The sequence below is a fragment of the Nipponia nippon genome, unplaced genomic scaffold (assembly GCF_047370975.1).
Source record: "Nipponia nippon isolate SJK-2023a ecotype South Korea unplaced genomic scaffold, ASM4737097v1 scaffold_4, whole genome shotgun sequence".
NCBI classification, from domain to species: domain Eukaryota; kingdom Metazoa; phylum Chordata; class Aves; order Pelecaniformes; family Threskiornithidae; genus Nipponia; species Nipponia nippon.
The window spans coordinates 85,606,448-85,625,506 of NW_028262358.1; the positions used below are offsets into that span (position 1 = coordinate 85,606,448).

General features: G+C 39.1%; 1 protein-coding gene across 2 annotated transcripts in view; it reads left to right on the top strand.

Moving 5' to 3' along the window:
- The window catches only part of MDN1 (midasin AAA ATPase 1), a 107,517-nt gene that overhangs the window by 48,827 nt on the left and 39,631 nt on the right, over positions 1-19,059 (top strand). For both annotated transcript variants that reach the window (XM_087774267.1, XM_087774268.1), the window contains exons 39-58: positions 20-127; positions 1,204-1,392; positions 2,512-2,601; positions 2,714-2,974; positions 3,122-3,392; positions 4,127-4,286; positions 4,574-4,690; positions 5,900-6,108; positions 6,689-6,834; positions 7,713-7,915; positions 9,016-9,236; positions 11,413-11,526; positions 12,374-12,506; positions 13,171-13,280; positions 13,956-14,089; positions 14,790-14,950; positions 15,314-15,434; positions 16,533-16,743; positions 16,886-17,117; positions 18,282-18,408. In XM_087774267.1, the coding sequence (XP_087630393.1) occupies positions 20-127; positions 1,204-1,392; positions 2,512-2,601; positions 2,714-2,974; positions 3,122-3,392; positions 4,127-4,286; positions 4,574-4,690; positions 5,900-6,108; positions 6,689-6,834; positions 7,713-7,915; positions 9,016-9,236; positions 11,413-11,526; positions 12,374-12,506; positions 13,171-13,280; positions 13,956-14,089; positions 14,790-14,950; positions 15,314-15,434; positions 16,533-16,743; positions 16,886-17,117; positions 18,282-18,408 (3,318 nt within the window). The remainder of the gene's footprint in view (positions 1-19; positions 128-1,203; positions 1,393-2,511; positions 2,602-2,713; positions 2,975-3,121; positions 3,393-4,126; positions 4,287-4,573; positions 4,691-5,899; positions 6,109-6,688; positions 6,835-7,712; positions 7,916-9,015; positions 9,237-11,412; positions 11,527-12,373; positions 12,507-13,170; positions 13,281-13,955; positions 14,090-14,789; positions 14,951-15,313; positions 15,435-16,532; positions 16,744-16,885; positions 17,118-18,281; positions 18,409-19,059) is intronic.

Consider the following 19,059-nt stretch of genomic DNA (forward strand, 5'->3'; position numbering starts at 1 on the left):
CATGCTCTTGGTTCTACAGGTGTATGTTGATCCACTGTCAGCAGAAGATATGGAGTTTATTGGAAATACGCTGTTTCCTGCTATTGATAAGAGTATTATTGCTAAAATGGTTGCTTTCAATAACAAGGTAAATGTATTATTTTAATTTCTTTTGTGTAGAAGTAGGCAGAATGCAGTAAGATTAAAAAAATTAAGTCTAATGTTACATGTCCAGGCATTTTTATAGAGAAGTGCGTGGGTAAAAAGGAGGAATGGAAGTACATGCAGAAGAAAGTAAAGAACACCACTAAAACCCACCTGAATTCTTGTACCACTACAATCAGATATTTGCTTGATAACTGAAGAGGCATTATTTTTCACAGAAGATAAAATATGTATGAAAGTCTTTGTTCTACAAAAGGTGGAAACAATTATGGTTTGGTAGCGTGGTGAAGTGAGTTGAGAAAATAATGGTTTTCCACACATATGGATTATTCTTGAAGCACAAACAAAATGAGCTATATCGTAACAAGAACTGAAATGTGTAATTCTGTTTCTGGTCGGAATTTTTAATCTGCTCTTTATTATGGGATGTTGTGAGTGAAAGCAGCATCTGACCTTCACAGAAGCTCTAAGGATATGTGGAATTCTGGAACACTGAGACACCAATAAAAGGAAAATCTTTCCTGCCTATGGCAAAGGATTCTGAGATGCTCGGATCTAAACTTTTGCTAATACATAAAAGGTTTTCAACAAGCATTAATTGCACGGCATCAACTTAATAGCTGTTTTGTGGCTTAGATGCTGCCATTTTGCGCAAAGTGCAGGATATAAAATTCACAGTAGGAATTTTATTTATGGTCATGCTTCTTAAATTGTGTTCAATCTTCATGTCATGAAACAAAAGTGTAGTAATATTAAGAGAAAGTAGTATTCTGTGGCCTTATGTAAAATCTTTTGTGGCAGCATCTTACTGAATACTTAGAGTGCAAGAGTAAAAAGGAAAATTGAGCTGAGTGTTAGAGAATTAGTGGAGGAGAGACAAACTAAATCAAACTTTAGTTCCTGACATCTTCAGAAAAGTGAATACAGGTTGCTTTTTCTATTGTCCACTGTCTTGTAGGCAGTGCCAAAGGCAGAAGTTCAGCTGAATTTTTTTGAAAATATTTGAAGATCAGCACATGGGTGGAATAAAAGATTTTTTTTAATTGCTACTTTTTCCAGATTGACAAAGAAGTAATGGCTGAAAAAAAGTGGGGACAGAAGGGAGGACCTTGGGAGTTCAACTTACGTGATCTTTTCCGCTGGTGCCAGCTTATGCTTGTTGACCAGTCACCAGGATGTTATGATCCAGGCCAGCATGTATTTTTGGTATATGGAGAAAGAATGAGAACGAGAGAAGACAAAGAAAAGGTGAGCCGTGTGTTCTCCTTCCTTGCCCTTCAGATTGTCGGGAAGTATTTCTAGAAATCCAAGTGTAAATTTGAAGATGCCTTGCAATTCATTCGTAGACATTACCTGTTACAAAAGAAAAATAAGTTTGTTTGGGGTTTTGAGGTTTAACATATGTACCTGCTCCCCTTGTCATTTAAAATATCAATTTAATTACCTACTAGTATAAAAGCAGAAAGCTGGTGTAAATGAAGGCAAATAGAATAATAAAGGACTTGGAGCAAAACACAACATATTCTTGTGTGATTCTGTATTAAATAATGACATTCTCATAGAAGCAGCATGGATTGCATGCATGTTTGTGAGGAGAGAGAAGATAGGGAGCAGAGAAGAGAAGTAGCGCTGAGATATGGAGAGGTTCTTAAAGTTATGGTTAAAAAGCATTTGTGTCAGTACAGTAAGTAAAAATAACATCCTGTAATTCTGCCCTTCACTGCCAGCATTTTTAAATTGTTCTGGCTTTGATTTCTTTTATTGACTTTTATTTATCTGTCACTTCTTTCACCTGCCTGTCAAATTGCTCCCCTCATTCTGTTAAACTTGCTGCTTAAGGTTCATCTAATAAAACATACTCACTGTAATCGTTACTCCACCATTGCCACCTACTTATTCCTCTCTTGCCTAGAAATCCCTTGCTTTTGTTTAATTTCACAACATTTAAATGGTATTAAACTAAAAGTCAATCAGATTGTAAGACTGAAGTTACTGACTGTATGTGACTAGCTATTTTTCTCATGGGTTTACTTTCCCCTTCGTGTAGTATTATTATATTTTTGTGTGTTATCAAAGAGCTTATTTATGGAGTGACTTCTTTCCCAGTATTTTGTTGAAGAGAAACATTATTTACAGTATTTCAAGTCACGGGAAGGCATGGTTAATGAAGGGCTTGCTGTGGGCAGCTCATACTCACTTTAATTGCTTGCTGCACTTTGAATGAAATGATGCTTCTGATTAAACTGTGTTAGTTATTATCACGTGGCTGTGGAGCTGAGAGGGAAGGCTACTTTAGAAGTAAATCTTTAGAACAATGGATAACTTAAGACTGATGAGTCACTCTTTTTGCTCTGTCAACTGTTTTAGGTTATATCTATATTTAGAGACATTTTTGGCCAGGAGGCTGATGTGTATACAGGAACCAGAGAGTTTCACATCACTCCATATAATGTTCAGGTAAGCTGTTGGCAAGAGGTTTTGTGAGTGGAGAGAGAAAAAAGCAACTTGCACAGCTGAGCTCCCATTTGCCTCTTTGAGTACTCACCCACGTGTCTCTCATCCCTTCCAGATTGGTTATTCAGTTCTTTCTCGTGGCAACTATATTCCTCGTCCTGGCAGAAGTCTCTCACTTCTGCATCATTCCCTGCAGTCCCTCGAGTCTATAATGAAATGTGTGCACATGAGCTGGATGGTAATCCTGGTGGGGCCGGCAGCTGTCGGCAAAACCAGTCTTGTTGAGCTGCTGGCCCATCTGACTGGCCATCGACTAAAAATCATGGCAATGAACAGTGCGATGGATACAACTGAACTCCTGGGTGGATTTGAACAGGTAAATACTGTTTTGGTAATATGGCAATATTTCTTCATCCTAGCTAGCAGTGGCCAGTCTACTGTGATCTTAGTGTTTAAGCCCCAAATGGAGCCTTAGGCACCACAGTCTTCTGGATGAACTAACTCCATAATGGCATGTTTTCAGGTTGATATCAATAGGCCATGGCAGCACCTGCTGGAAAAAGTGGAGAATGCTGTGAGCACACTAGTAAGGGACAGTCTTCTCCTGACAGAAATTTGTGCAGATGATGCTGAACTTGTGCTGCGTGCTTGGAGCAATTTCATCCTGAATTACAAGCCCAAATCTCTGGGTGAAGGAGGTAGAAGTGTTACAGCTGAATTAGTGAGCAAACTGGAGGGAATACTTGTACTTACCCAGCGACTAAACAACAAGATAAATTCTTACTCAAAGGCAGGTATGTATGGCGGGCGATTTGAAGTAAGACTATATGTTCCTCTGAAGAAAATAAGAGAAATATATAAATCTGCAGTGACAGCTTGAGAAAACTGGGGGGTGTTCTGTAGGCTTTTTTTGTAGTCAGTGCTGTTGCTTCATACTACTTATGTAACAGCCTAGCTTCTGAAAAAGTTACATTGGTGATGGTTCTTCAGGTTTATTTCTTGTGTAGTTACACCTGGTAGCAATCAGTAGTCCACACTCAAATTCTCCTGTACTGCGCTACTCAACATATGATGCAATACAGCTCTTATCTTGTATTTCTAAGAAAGGGAATGTAGGTATTCTATTCTTGCATTTGTTCTCTGAAGCATTGATCAGCTGAGCTTTACAAATGTCAGCAGAATAATGTATGGGTTGTTTTTTCTTGGGTTTTTTTATAATCATTGTCTAAAATATGGCATTAATATCCATCAGACTTCATCTAATGGGGGAGAAGGGATGGAGAAAAGTGTCTGTTTAGGGATAAAAGTGTCAGTCTAGTTTATGTTTCTCTGTGCTTGTAAACCCACTGTGTTCTCATGGATTTGGCCCATGGGAGGCTACTTGAAGAGTTGGAGCTTCTGCCGTTATGTTCCCCTAAAAAGTAGGAAGCAAATATGTTTATTAACAAAATAACTACTATTTTTCTTGAATGGAACAGGAAGCTACCTCAGTAATGTAAGTCTTGATGTAAGATACACTTCCTTTCAGAGTTTGCTCACCTGGTAGAAGAGTTCCGGCGTTTCAAGCTGCAGCAGGCCCAGGCTGCTGACCGTAACAGCCATGGCACTTTTGAGTGGGTGGATGGGATGTTGGTTCAGGCCCTGCAGTCTGGAGACTGGCTGTTGATGGACAATGTTAACTTCTGCAAGTAAGAGATTTTAGTGGCCTTGTTTCACTGGGTAAATCCCTTGACCTCCCTAATTGACTTTGCCTCTTACTGTCTCGTTCACAACTGAACATTTTGCATTTGATAACAATACATCGGAGCAGTAACTTACATTTTCTGGAAGAGTGTCTTCCTTCTTAGGCAGCTTAGCAGTTGATAGTTTTCCTGTTACCTTATAACGTAGTTAGGTGTTTGGCATTTTGATTTCAGATCAGAAAAGGATCAAATTGTTACCTTTTTATAACCATATACATTTCTTTTGAATATAGCCCTTCTGTGCTGGACCGCTTGAATGCTTTACTTGAACCAGGAGGTATTCTTACCATGAGTGAGAGAGGTGTGATAGATGGCACAATTCCTACAATAGCTCCTCATCCAAACTTCAGGTGCTTTGCTTTTTCTGCCTTTTTTTTTTTGCCTCCCCTGCCCCCAACCAGATTTAGAAAAAAAAAAGTCAGCAGTGAGCCAGTCTTTTGGTATTTTGAATGCTGTTTAGTTTGCCATGTACTGTAGTGATGCTGTCTGTCTGGCAAGGAAGAAAACTGCACTGTGATGGGCATATGATAGAGAGCTTAAGAGGCTTGGCTTTATATCCCTGTTGGAGCACAGACTATTACACTGGAAAATTTGTAGCAGTATGCTTGTGCCTTGATTCTCCATTTCTAGTTTAGGATTTCCACACTTCCCTGTCTCAGTGTAATGGAGTTGAGGATACATGTGTTGAAAATGGGGACGTATTCAGATACGTTAGTAATGAAAGCTGGTATATGGACATAATCTTCTTCCCAGCTTTTTCCATCCCATTCATAAATTTGAGTTTCCTGCAGTGACAGAACTTTAAAAAACAACCCCCCCCAACAAAAACAAAAACAAACAAACAAAAAAACCCCAAACCAAACCAAAAAAAAGTAAACTATCCCACCAGACAGACAGTCTATATTCTCTCAGACCTGAAGTAGTCTCTGGGGGAGATGGGAGGAGAACATACAGAGTATCTGTATAACGCCTACCTCTTATAAATTCATGAAAAGAATATTAGGACTGATATGCTCTCGTTCCTCTGAATTGGAAACAAGATCTTTGACTTTTCAGAAACATGGTTTTCCTAAATTGTATCTCAGGTTTTTTTCCTCCTTGCTTTTAAGAGGTGTCTACTGATACTATTAACTACTTGGGTGTTGGATACTTTGGTTTTTAAATAGCACAAATTTATCTGAAGCCATTACTAAGACTTTTAAAAGTCTTCTTTATAGCTCAGATGCAGTTTAACTTTCCTCTCTAAGTAGGCAAATGATAAAATAGACATAGCTCAGATATAACTGAGTTAAAAAATCATGCAATATATATGTGGCTAATTTTAAAGTATAATTATTCATAGAGATTTCTCATTTAAATTCAGTAGATGTCTCTGGCTTTCTAGCTATCAGTGTCCCTGTTTTTATGAAGATGAATTTACTTTTTTGGAAGAGCAGCTTTGGTGGTTCTGGAGTGCTAGTTTAAAGCCCTAAGTTACATCTTAAGAATGTAAGGCAGTTGAACTAGATGATCATTGTAGGTGCCTTTCAAATGAACTATTCTATTCTAATATCTATCAGGCTTTTCCTTTCCATGGATCCTGTTCATGGAGAAATATCCAGAGCCATGCGGAATCGTGGGATTGAAATTTACATTCCCGGGGAGAATGATGGAAATGTATTGGACAATCTGGATTTGAAGTTACTCCTGCATGGTTTGGGTTTAGTGGGAGACAGTGTCTGTGATGCACTGGTGGCCATGCATTCAGAAACCAAGGCAGCAATAGCAGGTAAGAAAAGTCTGTTTGGTATCTGTTAACAGCTTGGGCTCAGTACATACATTTGGATTAACTCTTTAATATTAAAGCTTTGTTATTTTATTGTGTTATGTCGCGATACAAGTAAAAGCATAAAAGTATAATCAGGTTGTCTTGGGTTGTTTTTTGCGTTCTCAGGAAGTAGGCCCAAATCATACAAAAATGGGAACTGCAGGTGCTTTGTAAGGAGACGTCAGACACTGGCAAGTGTCAGTTGCCTATTGCTATAGGGAAGGTAATATATTCTAAGTGAAAATGAGCAAAATTGAGGGTTTGCGCAAGGCCTGTTCAAGTTGTTCTTTGGAGCAAGATGGCACTGAGTTTCATTCATCTCAGCTGCTTGATGTCTTATTTTGAGTTTGTCACCTGTTATTTACAGTCTTGTCAGATTTTCTTATTAACCTTGGTAAGAACCCATTTAATTTTCAGGACCCAGTAGGATTCATTTGTTTTGGATCTTCCTCGGGGACTAAAGTGGTGTTTGTCCTCAGACGGTTAAAGGGCTGACAATTACTAAACATTCATATCACCCTAAATGCTGTGTGTCTTTCAGGTTCTGTGTCATCTTTGTCACCTTTGCTTCAGGCTGCTGCTTTAATTGTGCAGCAGATACACAGAGGCATTGGATTAGCAAAGTCTTTTTACAGAGCCTGTTGGGAAGTTTATGGCCGCTCACAACAACTGCAGATTAACCAAAAGGTAAAAGTCCTGTGTTTGAAAGCTTTTCTTACATCATCTAAATAAGTGAAAAATACCATTTCATGAGGCTAGTGTTTGAGATCTTCTGTTTCCTAAGTCCCTGAGCAAAGGGTTGTTGAAGATGGTGCTCTTGGAGAGACGAACCAAACCATTTTAAAAACCCTCTCATGCATCTGTCAGATGATGAAGAGGAGGGATTAAGTGGCATTGGAACATTTTCTGTATCTTTTAGATTCTGAGCCTTTTTTGGCTCAAGTGTAAGAAGTACAGTTCTGCATGTAACATTCTCTAGTAGATCAGTTGGAGCACCAGAAGTTGTTTTTTTGGTATTGAATAGTGAAGTACAGTGAATTTCAGCTGTCACCTGTGGTATTTTCTCAGCCTGGTGCCATGCTACTGGAGACAGAGGTCAGATGAGTGAGAGCTGCATAAAGACTGTCAGTCTGGGATGTGCTGATTGAGATATTCCCTGGGGGATAAATATGGTTTGTCAGACACTTTATAGATAGTGGCTCACTCTTTTGCAGTATAAGGGAGCCAGAGAATATCCCAGTTGGACTCTGAGGCATACTTGTTTTTTAACAGCTTCAGCTGAGACTTTGGGATACTAATACTGGTTAATCTATAGCCTGAAACACTGCACACTGTCATCTGGAGACAGCAATATTCACTTCCTATTTTAAGCCCTACACGATGTTATTTGACTTACGGTTGGAATATTTTGGTACTTGTATCATGTAGGTTATATAGTGTTTGTAGAACATTTGGTTTATAATGATTTCATAATAAATACATATAATTAAAGAGTTCCCTGAGCTATTGTACTTGAATACATGTTTGAATATGATTCTAATCTGATTTTTGGTTGTTTGTTGTAGCTTGTGTTAGAATTGGTTACGAAGCATGCTTCATCTCTGGCTTCCCCTGAAATTTGGGGTGACTCCCTGCTAGCAATGGGATTGTGGCCAGACTCCCTACCTACAGGTCTGTTTGCAGCTGAAGACTCTCTTCTTTCGACAGTCCGGAGTGATGCACAGGTCCTAATGTATTGTCTGAATAGACTAAACCTTAAAAACTACAGGTAGGCAAGAAACGCTTTTTGTCTAATAAATGAGTAACAAACCAGATACGTGTGAAACACTGATGGCATGTCATTCTTCCCTGCAAAACTTTGTCTTGAGCAAATTGTATGGGTACAGACTCTGGCAGCCACAGTCTGTAACTGAGGCTCCTGTTACGTTCCCATGCAACCACTACCAATACAAGTTTAATTATTTACTGTTTTATTCTTCAGTCCAAATGACTTGACTCTATTTAATCTTCAATAAGTACATTTACCCATTTTGAGTTGAGTTAGGAGTAGGCATTTAGCAGAAAATGTGAATGCAAACACTGGGTTTACAAGGTAATAAGAGCCCCTCAAATCTCTTCCTTCAGTTTCCTTCTGAGCTTTTAAAAAAAAAAAAAGTATTTAATTAGTTTTAAATATACTAATGATCCTCTGTACTTCCTGCTTTCATGTAAACAATTATTCATCAGTTATTTTAAGTCTAGTAGCTTCAGGTGAAAAAACAAATTTCCTCCTTCAAACAGAGCTGTCTGAAAGAAGTCTCACGTGCGGGGGCCATATGCAATAACTCTTTTAATGATTTCTTGTGCAATATAACTGTTATTTTCACAACACTGGTAGATAATCTTCCTGCCTGCCTGCCTGCTTTGCTTAGTGACCTACTGTGAATAGATACTGTGGTTTGCTTCCAGTGAAAGAACAAGCTGTAGAAGTTAGTACTAAGATATAACATTGAAATTGTAAAATCTTGGCAACGTGCTGGGCTTTTTTTATCAATGACACTTCTCTCCTATCTTTGTCTTTTTTAACTTACCTTCGCAGATCATTCTGGTACATAAATCAATTATAATTTCTTAATGAGATGCTATGCATATTCACTTCTGGCACTGCATGTATTTTTGGTAATAGGGAGTTCTTAACAGTAGACACCCCCAACTGATTTGAAGTTGGAAACTGGCTTTAAAGCTAAATAAAGAGGAGAGATTATTGCATTGCTGCCTTCTTGCCTGAAGATGGTTGCATGCTGAGTAGCTTGACTTGCAAAATATATTCTTTCTTGGAACTGGCAGTTCAAGCCCTTGATTGCTGGACTTCAATTCTTTGTGTTTCAGGACACTACCACTGACTCTGCAAGATCTTCAAAAAATTATGCAGTCCACTAATCCTGAGAGTCTCCAATTTAGTGCTGTTGAGATAGATGCAAACTGGATGGATAAAACAGAAGTTCTCCAGGCTTCAGTGAAATTGTTCATAGAAAAGGCAACCAATCAAGATTGGACACTGAGAGTTAAATGGCTTAATTCCTTAGCCAAAAATCTGCCACAGGTGCTTGGTATGTAATTATTTAACTTCTTTGCCTAATGGCTGATTTATTATATTTTCACAAATTGTAAGTCTTCTAAGAAAACATTCAGAGCATTCAAATGTTCTGATATGAAAGTTCTCAACTGTCCCTATGTATTGGGTTTGCGTGGCCAGGTTTTGGTAGCGGTGGGGCTACAGGGGTGGCTTCTGTGAGAAGCTGCTAGAAGCTTCCCCTATGTCCGGTAGAGCCAATGCCAGCCAGCTCCAAGAGGGACTCGCTGCTGGCCAAGGCTGAGCCCATCAGCAACAGTGGCAGCACCTCCGTAATAACATTCTTATGAAGGGGGAGTTAAAAAAAAAAAACCTGTGCAGTTGCAGCCAGAGAGAGGAGTGAGAATATGTGAGAGGAACAACTCTGCAGACACCAAGGTCAGTCAAGAAGGAGGGAGGAGGTGCTCCAGGTGCTGGAGCAGAGATTCCCCTGCAGCCCCTGGTGAAGACCATGGTGAGGCAAGCTGTCCCCCTGCAGCCCATGGAGGTTAACGGTGGAGCAGATATCCACCTGCAGCCTGTGGAGGACCCCACACCGGAGCAGGTGGATGTGCCCAGAGGAGGCTGTGACCCCATGGGAAGCCTGTGCTGGAGCAGGCTCCTGGCAGGACCTGTGGATCCACGGGGAGAGGAGCCTATGCTGGAGCAGGTTTGCTGGCAGGGCTTGTGACCCCACGGGGGACCCACGCTGGAGTAGTCTGTTCCTGAAGGACTGCACCCCATGGAAGGGACCCACGCTGGAGCAGTTTGTGAAGAACTGCAGCGCGTGGGAAGGACTCATGTTGGAGAAGTTTGTGGAGGACTGTCTCCTGTGGGAGGGACCCCACACTGGAGCAGGGGAAGAGTGTGAGGAGTCCTCCCCTGAGGAGGAAGGAGTGGCAGAGACAACGTGTGATGAACTGACCACAAAACCCATTCCTCATCCCCCTGTGTCACTGTGGGGAGGAGGCAGAGAACCTGGGAGTGAAGTTAAGCCCGGGAAGAAGGGAGGAGTGGGGAAAGGTGTTTCAAGATTTACGTTTTATTTTCTCATTATCCTACTCTGATTTGATTGGTAATAAATGAATTCTCCCCAAGTCAAGTCTGTTTTGCACATGACAGTAATTGGTGAATGATCTCTCCCTGTCCTTATCTCAACCCACAAGCCTTTTGTTACGTTTTCTCTCCCCTGTCCAGCTGAGCAGGGGGAGTGACAGAGTGGCTTTGGTGGGCACCTGGCGTCCAGCCAGGGTCAACCCACCACACCACACTAAATCAAGGGCATTGAGGCTCCAGGGAGAGACAGAAATGGGTTGTGCATATTAAGGACAAGAGGAGATTTTGGGCTAAACATTGCCTTTTATTGTTCAAGCATGCGTGTAAGTTGTACTGCTTCTGAATTACAGTTATTTTTGGATACCTCTTGGTCTATATAAGCAAATATACCTTTCTCGTTGCTATTTTTTTTATGGTGATAGTAAAATGCCTTCTGTTTATTTGGTGTTAAAATGCAAATGGTTAGAAAGCCAGGAAACTGCAGTACTGAGATTTCCTGAACCTGTGTTGCCTGATCATTCAGGATAGCAGCTGAGATGAGGTATTCATTGCGTAATTACATTAATCACATTAAACTTGTGGAGAATTTACATGGGCATTAGTCCAAGTAATTCACACACTTAGTTTCCTTGTATGGTGCGACATCTCAGACTGTATTGTCCCTCTATGAATGGGATTGCTCCCCCTTGATCCCACTGTCTTTCCAGGCAGGTGTGTCTATAAACTAGAAAATATCTAGAAAGTTACTTTAATGACAGGTATGCTTGTATGTGATTCCCCCCCTCCCCCCAGTTGGGGAAAAAAAAATCAAACCCAGATGTATTCAGAGGAAGATTTTAAGGTACAAACTCATGGATTTTCACAAACCATATTTTTAATAGCATACATGAAGTATCACCAGTTTAACTAGAACTCTTTACTGGATTTATCTCTTTGGCCATGATATTCTGACTGCTTTTAAGATCTCTTGGAGCTGATATGTAATAAAAGCAACCAGCATGTCTAGAGTGCATGCACAGATGAGATTCAGGCTGCTTGTGCTGGCTCAGTTGAAGTTATTTTAATTAATTTGTACTAAATGCTCTTTTACATCTATGTTGTCCCCTCTTCACCTACAGATCCAGTGCGGATTCAGTTGGAAGCAGGTGCCGTAGCCCTTGGTAGTTTCTATGCCAGTCCCCTCTCATCTGGAGTCAGTAACATGATCAAGTTACTACAGCCAACTATGACAGGTACTTCTGAAAAAAAAATTGATGTAAGACATTGGTGCTTCCTTTATTTGTTCTCTGAACACACTGCAACCCTTCTTAAGAAATGTGTGTAACAAAACAAAGGCTAAATTCTAACTGTATGTTGCTTTTGTTGCAAAATAACAACAAAGCCATTCTTGCTGCCTAGAACTGCAAATACGGCAATTAAATGCATTCATCCTATGCAAATTTGATATGAGTGTGATGACTATGAATCCTGACTGTGTATCTGTGACCCAGGTGTATTCCTACAGCTCAGAGTTAAGCGATGCTCTTGAGTAATGCATATATCTAATCTGATACATATAATATACATAAGATATATATAATATTATATGTATTTCTGACAGGATAGTTTAGGCATCCTGTTTTTTCTCAGCATTTATTGTGTTGGCCCATCTGAAAGCTATACTGAGGCCTATAAGTTTCCCTTGGTGTTCCACAGGGAGCTCAGGCCTGTGGTTTCCTTTCCAAGCTTTTCAGGTGCATGATAGCTACATACAGTGACACTGGACCCTTTATGGATGGTCCTAGGTATCTCGCCTGGACTGTGAAGGAAAAGGGAGTTGGACTTGAGTTTCCAGGCTGACTTTTTGGGTACTCTGACTACTGGTTAATTTACTTTCATGGTTCTGTTTCACACAACTGGCAGTCAGCTTAATGCTTTTCTGTTTGGATATCTGGAGTGAGGGAGCTTAAGACTCTGCCTTCCTATTAGGCTTCCGTCTTTCTTTCTCTAATGTTCTTGTATAGGCAGGAGGATTGAGGAAAGCCTTTCACTGAATAATATTTCCACTGCTGTCCTGTCTTATCTTGCCTGCCTTCCCAGATGAACATGTGATGCCTCTGGACCCAAGATGGAATATGCAGTTTTTGGATATCATTAGAAATTCGATGAATTTTGATACAGAAATGGAACATACAGATCAGCTTCTAATCCTTTTGAAGTCTGTAGCAAATCGGTAGGTTACAAAAAAAGCTTGTGAAGACTGCCCAATGACTGTAATCAGTACTGTATGAACACTTGCAGTATCTGCCAGGGATGTTTTTAGGTTTTGATAGATGTGATCTAAAATACCTGTATGAAACCTCTGCCTGGTATTTAAATTCTTTGCTTCTGTTTTCTGAAGATGCAGACTAAACCGAATCACGTAATACAGGGAGGAGGGCTCCCAGCACTCCATATAGGCTGGAGTAATTCAAGGACAAATCAGAACTGTGGGATAAAGCATAAAAGGGGCAGAAGCAGCAGTGTGAAATCTCTGACATTAAATAGTTGCCCTGCTTTTCGATTTGGACTGCTTTTCCTAATAAGAGCAAAAAATACACAGATTTTGCAGTTACAGTATAAGGAAGCAGCTGCTCACATATCCTACAAGTGCTGGTGTTGCATCTGCTTAGTAGCTCGCTACTTTTTCCTTCCTGGTGATTGCTGAAATCAGGAATCTGCTTTTTGTGAAGCTTGCTCCTGTAGAAACCATATTCAAGCAATTAGTTATGCTGCACTTCATTCTTGTTTCATAATAGAGTGAAGTATCAAATGTCACTTTCTGTAGTTCACCATTCTCATAAGGCAGAGGCTTTAAAATGGTACTGAGTTTCTAACAACTTTACTTGTTAATTCAGGGCAGTATTATTTCTTGAACGAGAAAAAAGAAGCTACATTGAGAAGAATTTGATTACCAGCAAGAAGCCAAGAAATAGCGTCTTAAGAATGTCTCTAGATTTCCGCAAAGGTGGGTTGATTTTCACTGTTCGTTTTGGTTCTATGGTCACTTTGAAATATGGCTAACTTGCACTGCTATGAAATGTGTACTTGAAACATGATGTGTCCTGAATGTGCAAAGGAAGATTGTGTGAATGTAAAGCAGTCAGATGAGAACTAATACGATATGTTCCACATTATTCTCTAAATTAGATATATCTTATGGTACAGCGTTTATGTCCAGCCTCCACGAGGTAATGAGTGCATGTCATTTCTCTTAATTATCTGAACTTTAGGAAGATGGTGGAGAGAAACTGGAATTGCATTTTGTCTTTGGCTAGTAAGAATAGCCAAGTTCCTCAGACGTGCTTTTGTTCTAATCCTTTCTATTGTTTTATGTAATTAGGATGTTTACCCCTAAAACAAAGGGGAAAAATTTAGTTAGTATGATGCATAGAAGCAATTGATCAATGTTTCCTTCATTCTGGATTTTTTTTATATTAAATGTGTAGAGGTAATAGAGAATTGTGCAAATAGTGAAGGAATACTTTTTGTTACTTGGATTCTTAGATCTTTCAGTTTGTTTGTTTTTTTTTTTCCTCCAACCACAGAGAGGATCTAGGTTCAGAAATCTACCCTTACTTGTCATGTGATGTGGCTGGAATATTCAGTCTCTCCCTTTCTTTCTCTCTTCCCCAAACCTCAGATCCAGGAAGTTACAACTGCCTTCCTCATGCAATCGTGGTCAACCTTGCTGCTTTCTTTGAACTTTGGGATGCATTTGCATTTCACTGGGTGAAGTCTACTCAGGTGGCCTTAAGTGATGATGACATGCATGATGTAAGTAGACTTTTGTATGTTTATGAGAGTTATGTGAAATTAGACAGTGTGCAGAACATTATTTTTAGTTTCAGGGATCATGAAATAAACTGCAGTGTTTCTGTTGGTATTCGGAATATGCCTGACACCAGGCTAATGATCACGTTGGTTTCAGTGGCTGTATTTGTGCTCTGTCTTCTCATTTCTTCTGTGTGGAATGTATGTTTCCAGCCTGCAGATACTCGGCGGGTTTATCTTACCTAAATGGGTAACGTACCTGGGACCTAGATATCCATTGTGCCATAGAAGTGCCTGTTTCTCTTCACTAATGGTAAAGGGAGTATCCACTTCCACCTCAGATAAAGATACCTGAACCTGGACAGCTGACATGCAGGTCACAGGGGTGGTTCACTTCTCCCTCTCCCTTTTCAGACCATGAAGATCATTTTGCTGAAATCTGACAATGACAGTGTAGACTTGGTGCAGGGATTTCTTGGTTTGGACTTGCGTAGTTCCACCTGGCAGCAGAGCCCTGCAGTATTCTTGGAGAACACATAGTTGAGTGCTAGTTGTGTGCCACTAAGTATTAAAGCATTGCTTGATTCTGAAATTAATGGAAGTGACAATGGTTTTGCATTTTCTCTTGCTTGAAGTAAGAAGTATTCTGTAACATGCAGGACTCAACAATGGGAAAAATGTAACCTTTTTGGCTTGTTGTTAGATTTTGTACTGCTTGCTGTGGCGTGACCGGTTCTGGGCAGTCTCTGACACTCTGACAGTGGATTCACCAGGGTTGTCACTTCTGTCTCTGCACTGGCACTGGGTTATGAAGCATCTAATTGACAGAATTCCTCAGATGCTTATCGGATCAGATCAGCACAAGTGAGTGACTTTGATTTGTGTTTCTGTTAAATGGTTGTATAAATTACCCTTTTGTTAATATTATAGCTAATTAATGTTGTTTGCTGTTAGTGTCCAAGTTGTGTTCCATCAGTGATGCAAGTGCAATGTATTAAATAGCTGTTCATTTTTAAAATTCAGATTTCTTAGCATTGGGCTGCTTCTTGCCCAAATGATCATCTGGAATTTTTACGTGTTTTCTGTACTTTAAAGTTAGGTTGCCCCTTTAGTGGAAAGTTAAGGGAAGGGACTTTCCTTTCTTATTCATCCTTTTGCCTTTTTTCTGAAATTCAGTTAACTGTGTGGGCATTTTTTTTTTTTTTTTTTTTTTTTTTAACCTCCAAGGGTTTCCAAGGAAATTCAATCTGTTTCACAGCACATTCAGAGCTGCTTGGCCAATCCTGCTGGTATTTCTGCCAGTATGAAGATATTACAGAAGTCTCTAGGAAGACCTCTTCCTTTTAAGGTATTGGTACTCTGTTTGCAAAAGACTTGTATTTCCAACGATGTCCAAATATGTTTTAAAATAATCATAAAGATTTGCAGCACTTGCTTTCCAGGCTAGCAAAAATACATTCTTTTTGGACTTGTTAAATTGAGTAAAAAGACTATTTCAGCATATGTTAATGTACATCACTTTTGTGAAATATATCGGTTACCTAGATAGCATTTCTACTATTAATTATGCTTTGTACAGATAGCAGTTATTTAATATAGAGTGGTGCACAAACATAAAAATATTACTACTTGCTCTGCTCTGGAGACTTGTGAATATCAGTATGCCATTTGCTTATTTAGTGAACATATGTGTATATAGAATACCTTTTATACAGCATACAATGGGGCTGCTGTATGACTTACCAGGACAAGGCCTCTTAACTCTGGCAGGCTTTTTTTTCTTAAGTTATTTCACCAGTTGGTGTCATTCAATAAAAAATCTTAGAGTAAAATTTTCTAAAGAATGCAAGTCCCTTTTTAAAAGCAGGGCACAAGTAGACATGTAGGTTGCTCATGTTGGTGATTAGTAATTAGACCTAGGTTTTTATGGCCTTATGTCTCAAGGATACTCAGCTGTTCAAAAATGCGTGTAGTTGCTTTGTGGGACTTTAAAGAACATTCAGTGGTTACTGAGAATTTTGGGAGATTTCTCTAGGCAAATGTATTTAAATTGCAGGTGTAAAATGCCGGTTTCTTTTAAGTGACAGTAGCTTCTGGCATTTTTTATTAATTTGTGTACTTATTGCCATTAGTTTAGGTAAGTTGCCATGTTGAGATATTGTTTGTCTGCATAATCTGTGTAGTTTCTTCATGAAGGGAAAAAAAAATGGACAAGGAGGGATTGTGGCCAACTGTTTAGATTTCTGTCTTCCTGCTGTATTGAGTAGGGCTACAAAAGAATTGTTGTTAAGTTGTTGCAGGTTGGTTTACATAGACTTGTACTTCAGTCTTGTGCATGTGAATTTGAAATCTTAGTTCTGACTGCAGTCACAGATCTTGTTTCTTGTTTTGTTAGCACTGCTGAAACAAATTGCCACTTGTTTAAATGTCCTTTTTGTGTTTCCAGGATAAACTGGGCATGGAATGTTTTTCTCAGTTAAAAATTCTCAGCAAACCACTTAACATCTTGGAGCTGAGATTGGCCTTTGGAGAAAGTAGATGGCAGGAAAAAATGTTCTGTCTGAAAATTGCTGCCACAGGATGGAAGACGAAGAAAGCATTGCTGCAAGCTGATGGCCTGATAATTAGAGCCAATCATTTAGAAGATGTTAGTCTGGGTAGGTAACACTTTTGAAGAGCCTAACAGGACAATTTCTTCCATCTCCATTCTTTATGTATACAAATGGAAAAGATGTGAAATGTTCACTGGAAAGAAATATAGTACATGCATTTATGTGCCTCTTACGCTCTGTCAAACAGGTCAACTAAAGATTTTTTTGAAAGCTGTACATTCACAATTGAGAGCAGAAGGAGTTATATATAGTCATTTAGAAGAAAGGTTTACTGAAGATACCATCTCCAGCCAGTTAGACACTGCCTTGTTGAACCAGCTGTGCAGTCGGGTTCAGCTGTGGCCTGCAATGGAATACATAGGTGTGCTCTGGCAGTACAAACTGACAGCAGATTATGTGGCCAAGGCTTGTGCAAGAAGGTAAGAAGAAGGCTGGAGAAATAAATCCTATATTCCTTTCATGAGATTCAGAATCCCTAGCTAAAAGCTGTAACTTCTGTATTTCACATTTGTATGTAAATCTCTGTGTGTGTACATATATATATGTATATGTATGTATATGGCTGCGTGTATATACATGTATATGTATGTGGTGGACACATGCTTATTTATGTTTATGTATATAAATGCATACTCACTCCTTGTCTGCATGTAGAATTGCACTTGGACAGCTATAAAAAGTATCAGCAAAGGGAGTAGTTTAGTGTTGTATTGAAGAAGTGGTTTTCTTCTTTTCTAACTTACTTTATTGATGCAAATATAGGAATGCTGATGTCCAAGCCCCTTGGAGTAAACACATTAGACTCCAGAAATTGCTTTATTAATGATAGAATGGATTACAGGTGGAGGAATACTAAAACCGTTTATGTAGTAAATGGTACATAGTATTTTCCTTTTGGAAATACATAGTATTTGCCTTTTAATGAAATATAAGAGTCCTTCCTATTAGGAATTAACATGAAGGTATTTATCGCCATATTGCTGGGGGCTATTGCAGAAAGACTGAATTAGTCCTGATGATGGAGAAAGTACACTAATATGCTTGCTTCCTTTTGTGTAAACTACACACATATACACGTAGTTTAAATTAACATTATTAATTTAAGAAGCATTAGTGTTGTTTTAAGGGGCCAAGTGTATTTATTTTTTTGATTGTTCTACCATTCCTTAAAAGAGAGCTCTTCATTTATGGATTTCAGTGAAAGTAATTTTTTTGTGCAATGAGACTCCTAGAATCACTCTTAAAGTTCTGATTTTCACAAGAACTATAAAGCTGGAAGACAGTTTGTCTCTAAATGTTTTGTACGTTTTGCTGTACACGTAGCTTATAACTACAGAAGATTCCACTTCTTCCCCCTTTTGTTGTATTTAGTTTTTGCCAGCTTTGAAGGATGCAAGTGTTTTGAGTATTATTTGAGTGTTTGTTCTTCTCCAATGTTTAAAATGGTGTCATTTTAACCTTTCAGGGAGTCTTCGTTATTGTGACTTGACCTGCCGTTCTCAATTTGTTTTACTATCCAAATGATTTATTTCATGTGCCCTGCTTAAGCATTACTTAGGTTGTATTTCTTTTACCTGCTACAGGGAGAACTGCAGTCAAGAACTAAGCATGCGTTCAGATCTAGTTCAGCTTATAGCTTTTGCCCTGAAGTTGACACCAGCTGCTTCTCACCAGCTATCTGGACTGTGGCACTTGTTACACCTTAATGAAGTAAGAACAAGTTTTAGTTTAATCTTTCAGAAGTTTTCAACAGACTCTTCAAAATAGGTATATCTCTATAAGATTTTTGACATGCAGGTTTTCTACCTGTGCCTGACAATAATTGTTCCTTCTTCTAATAAGAAAGGTTATTAGCTGTGAGCCTGCAAAAAGCGTAATTAAAGCAAAACATTAAAACATAAATAAAACACAACGAAGTCTTAAATAACATAGTGCCAAACTAGATCATATAGAACTATTGTTCCATTCATCCATTTGTGACCTAATGGAAAACAGGAAATTGACTGAATGGCAGGTGCCAGCCTGGTTGTATCTATGTATTCAAAGTAATTTTATACTGAAAAAATACTTGCCTCTGTTCCTGTGCCTCTGAAGTTTTGTTGGTGTTTTTTGGGGGGTTTTTTTTTAGGTCTGTGTTGCAAATCAAATAGACTGAGACCGTTATTTGATGCATTTTCTGTAGAGCATTTAGTATGTCAGAGAAATTCTGATTCGTTAATATTTAGCTATGATACAGTGTTCCCACAAAGCTCAGTAAACCAGCAAGTTCACTTCAAATACTTTGGAGCAGAATAATAACAGCTTTGTCTGTTTCATGCTTATGCAACCTCACGTATCATAACAAAACGTTGCACAGCCATA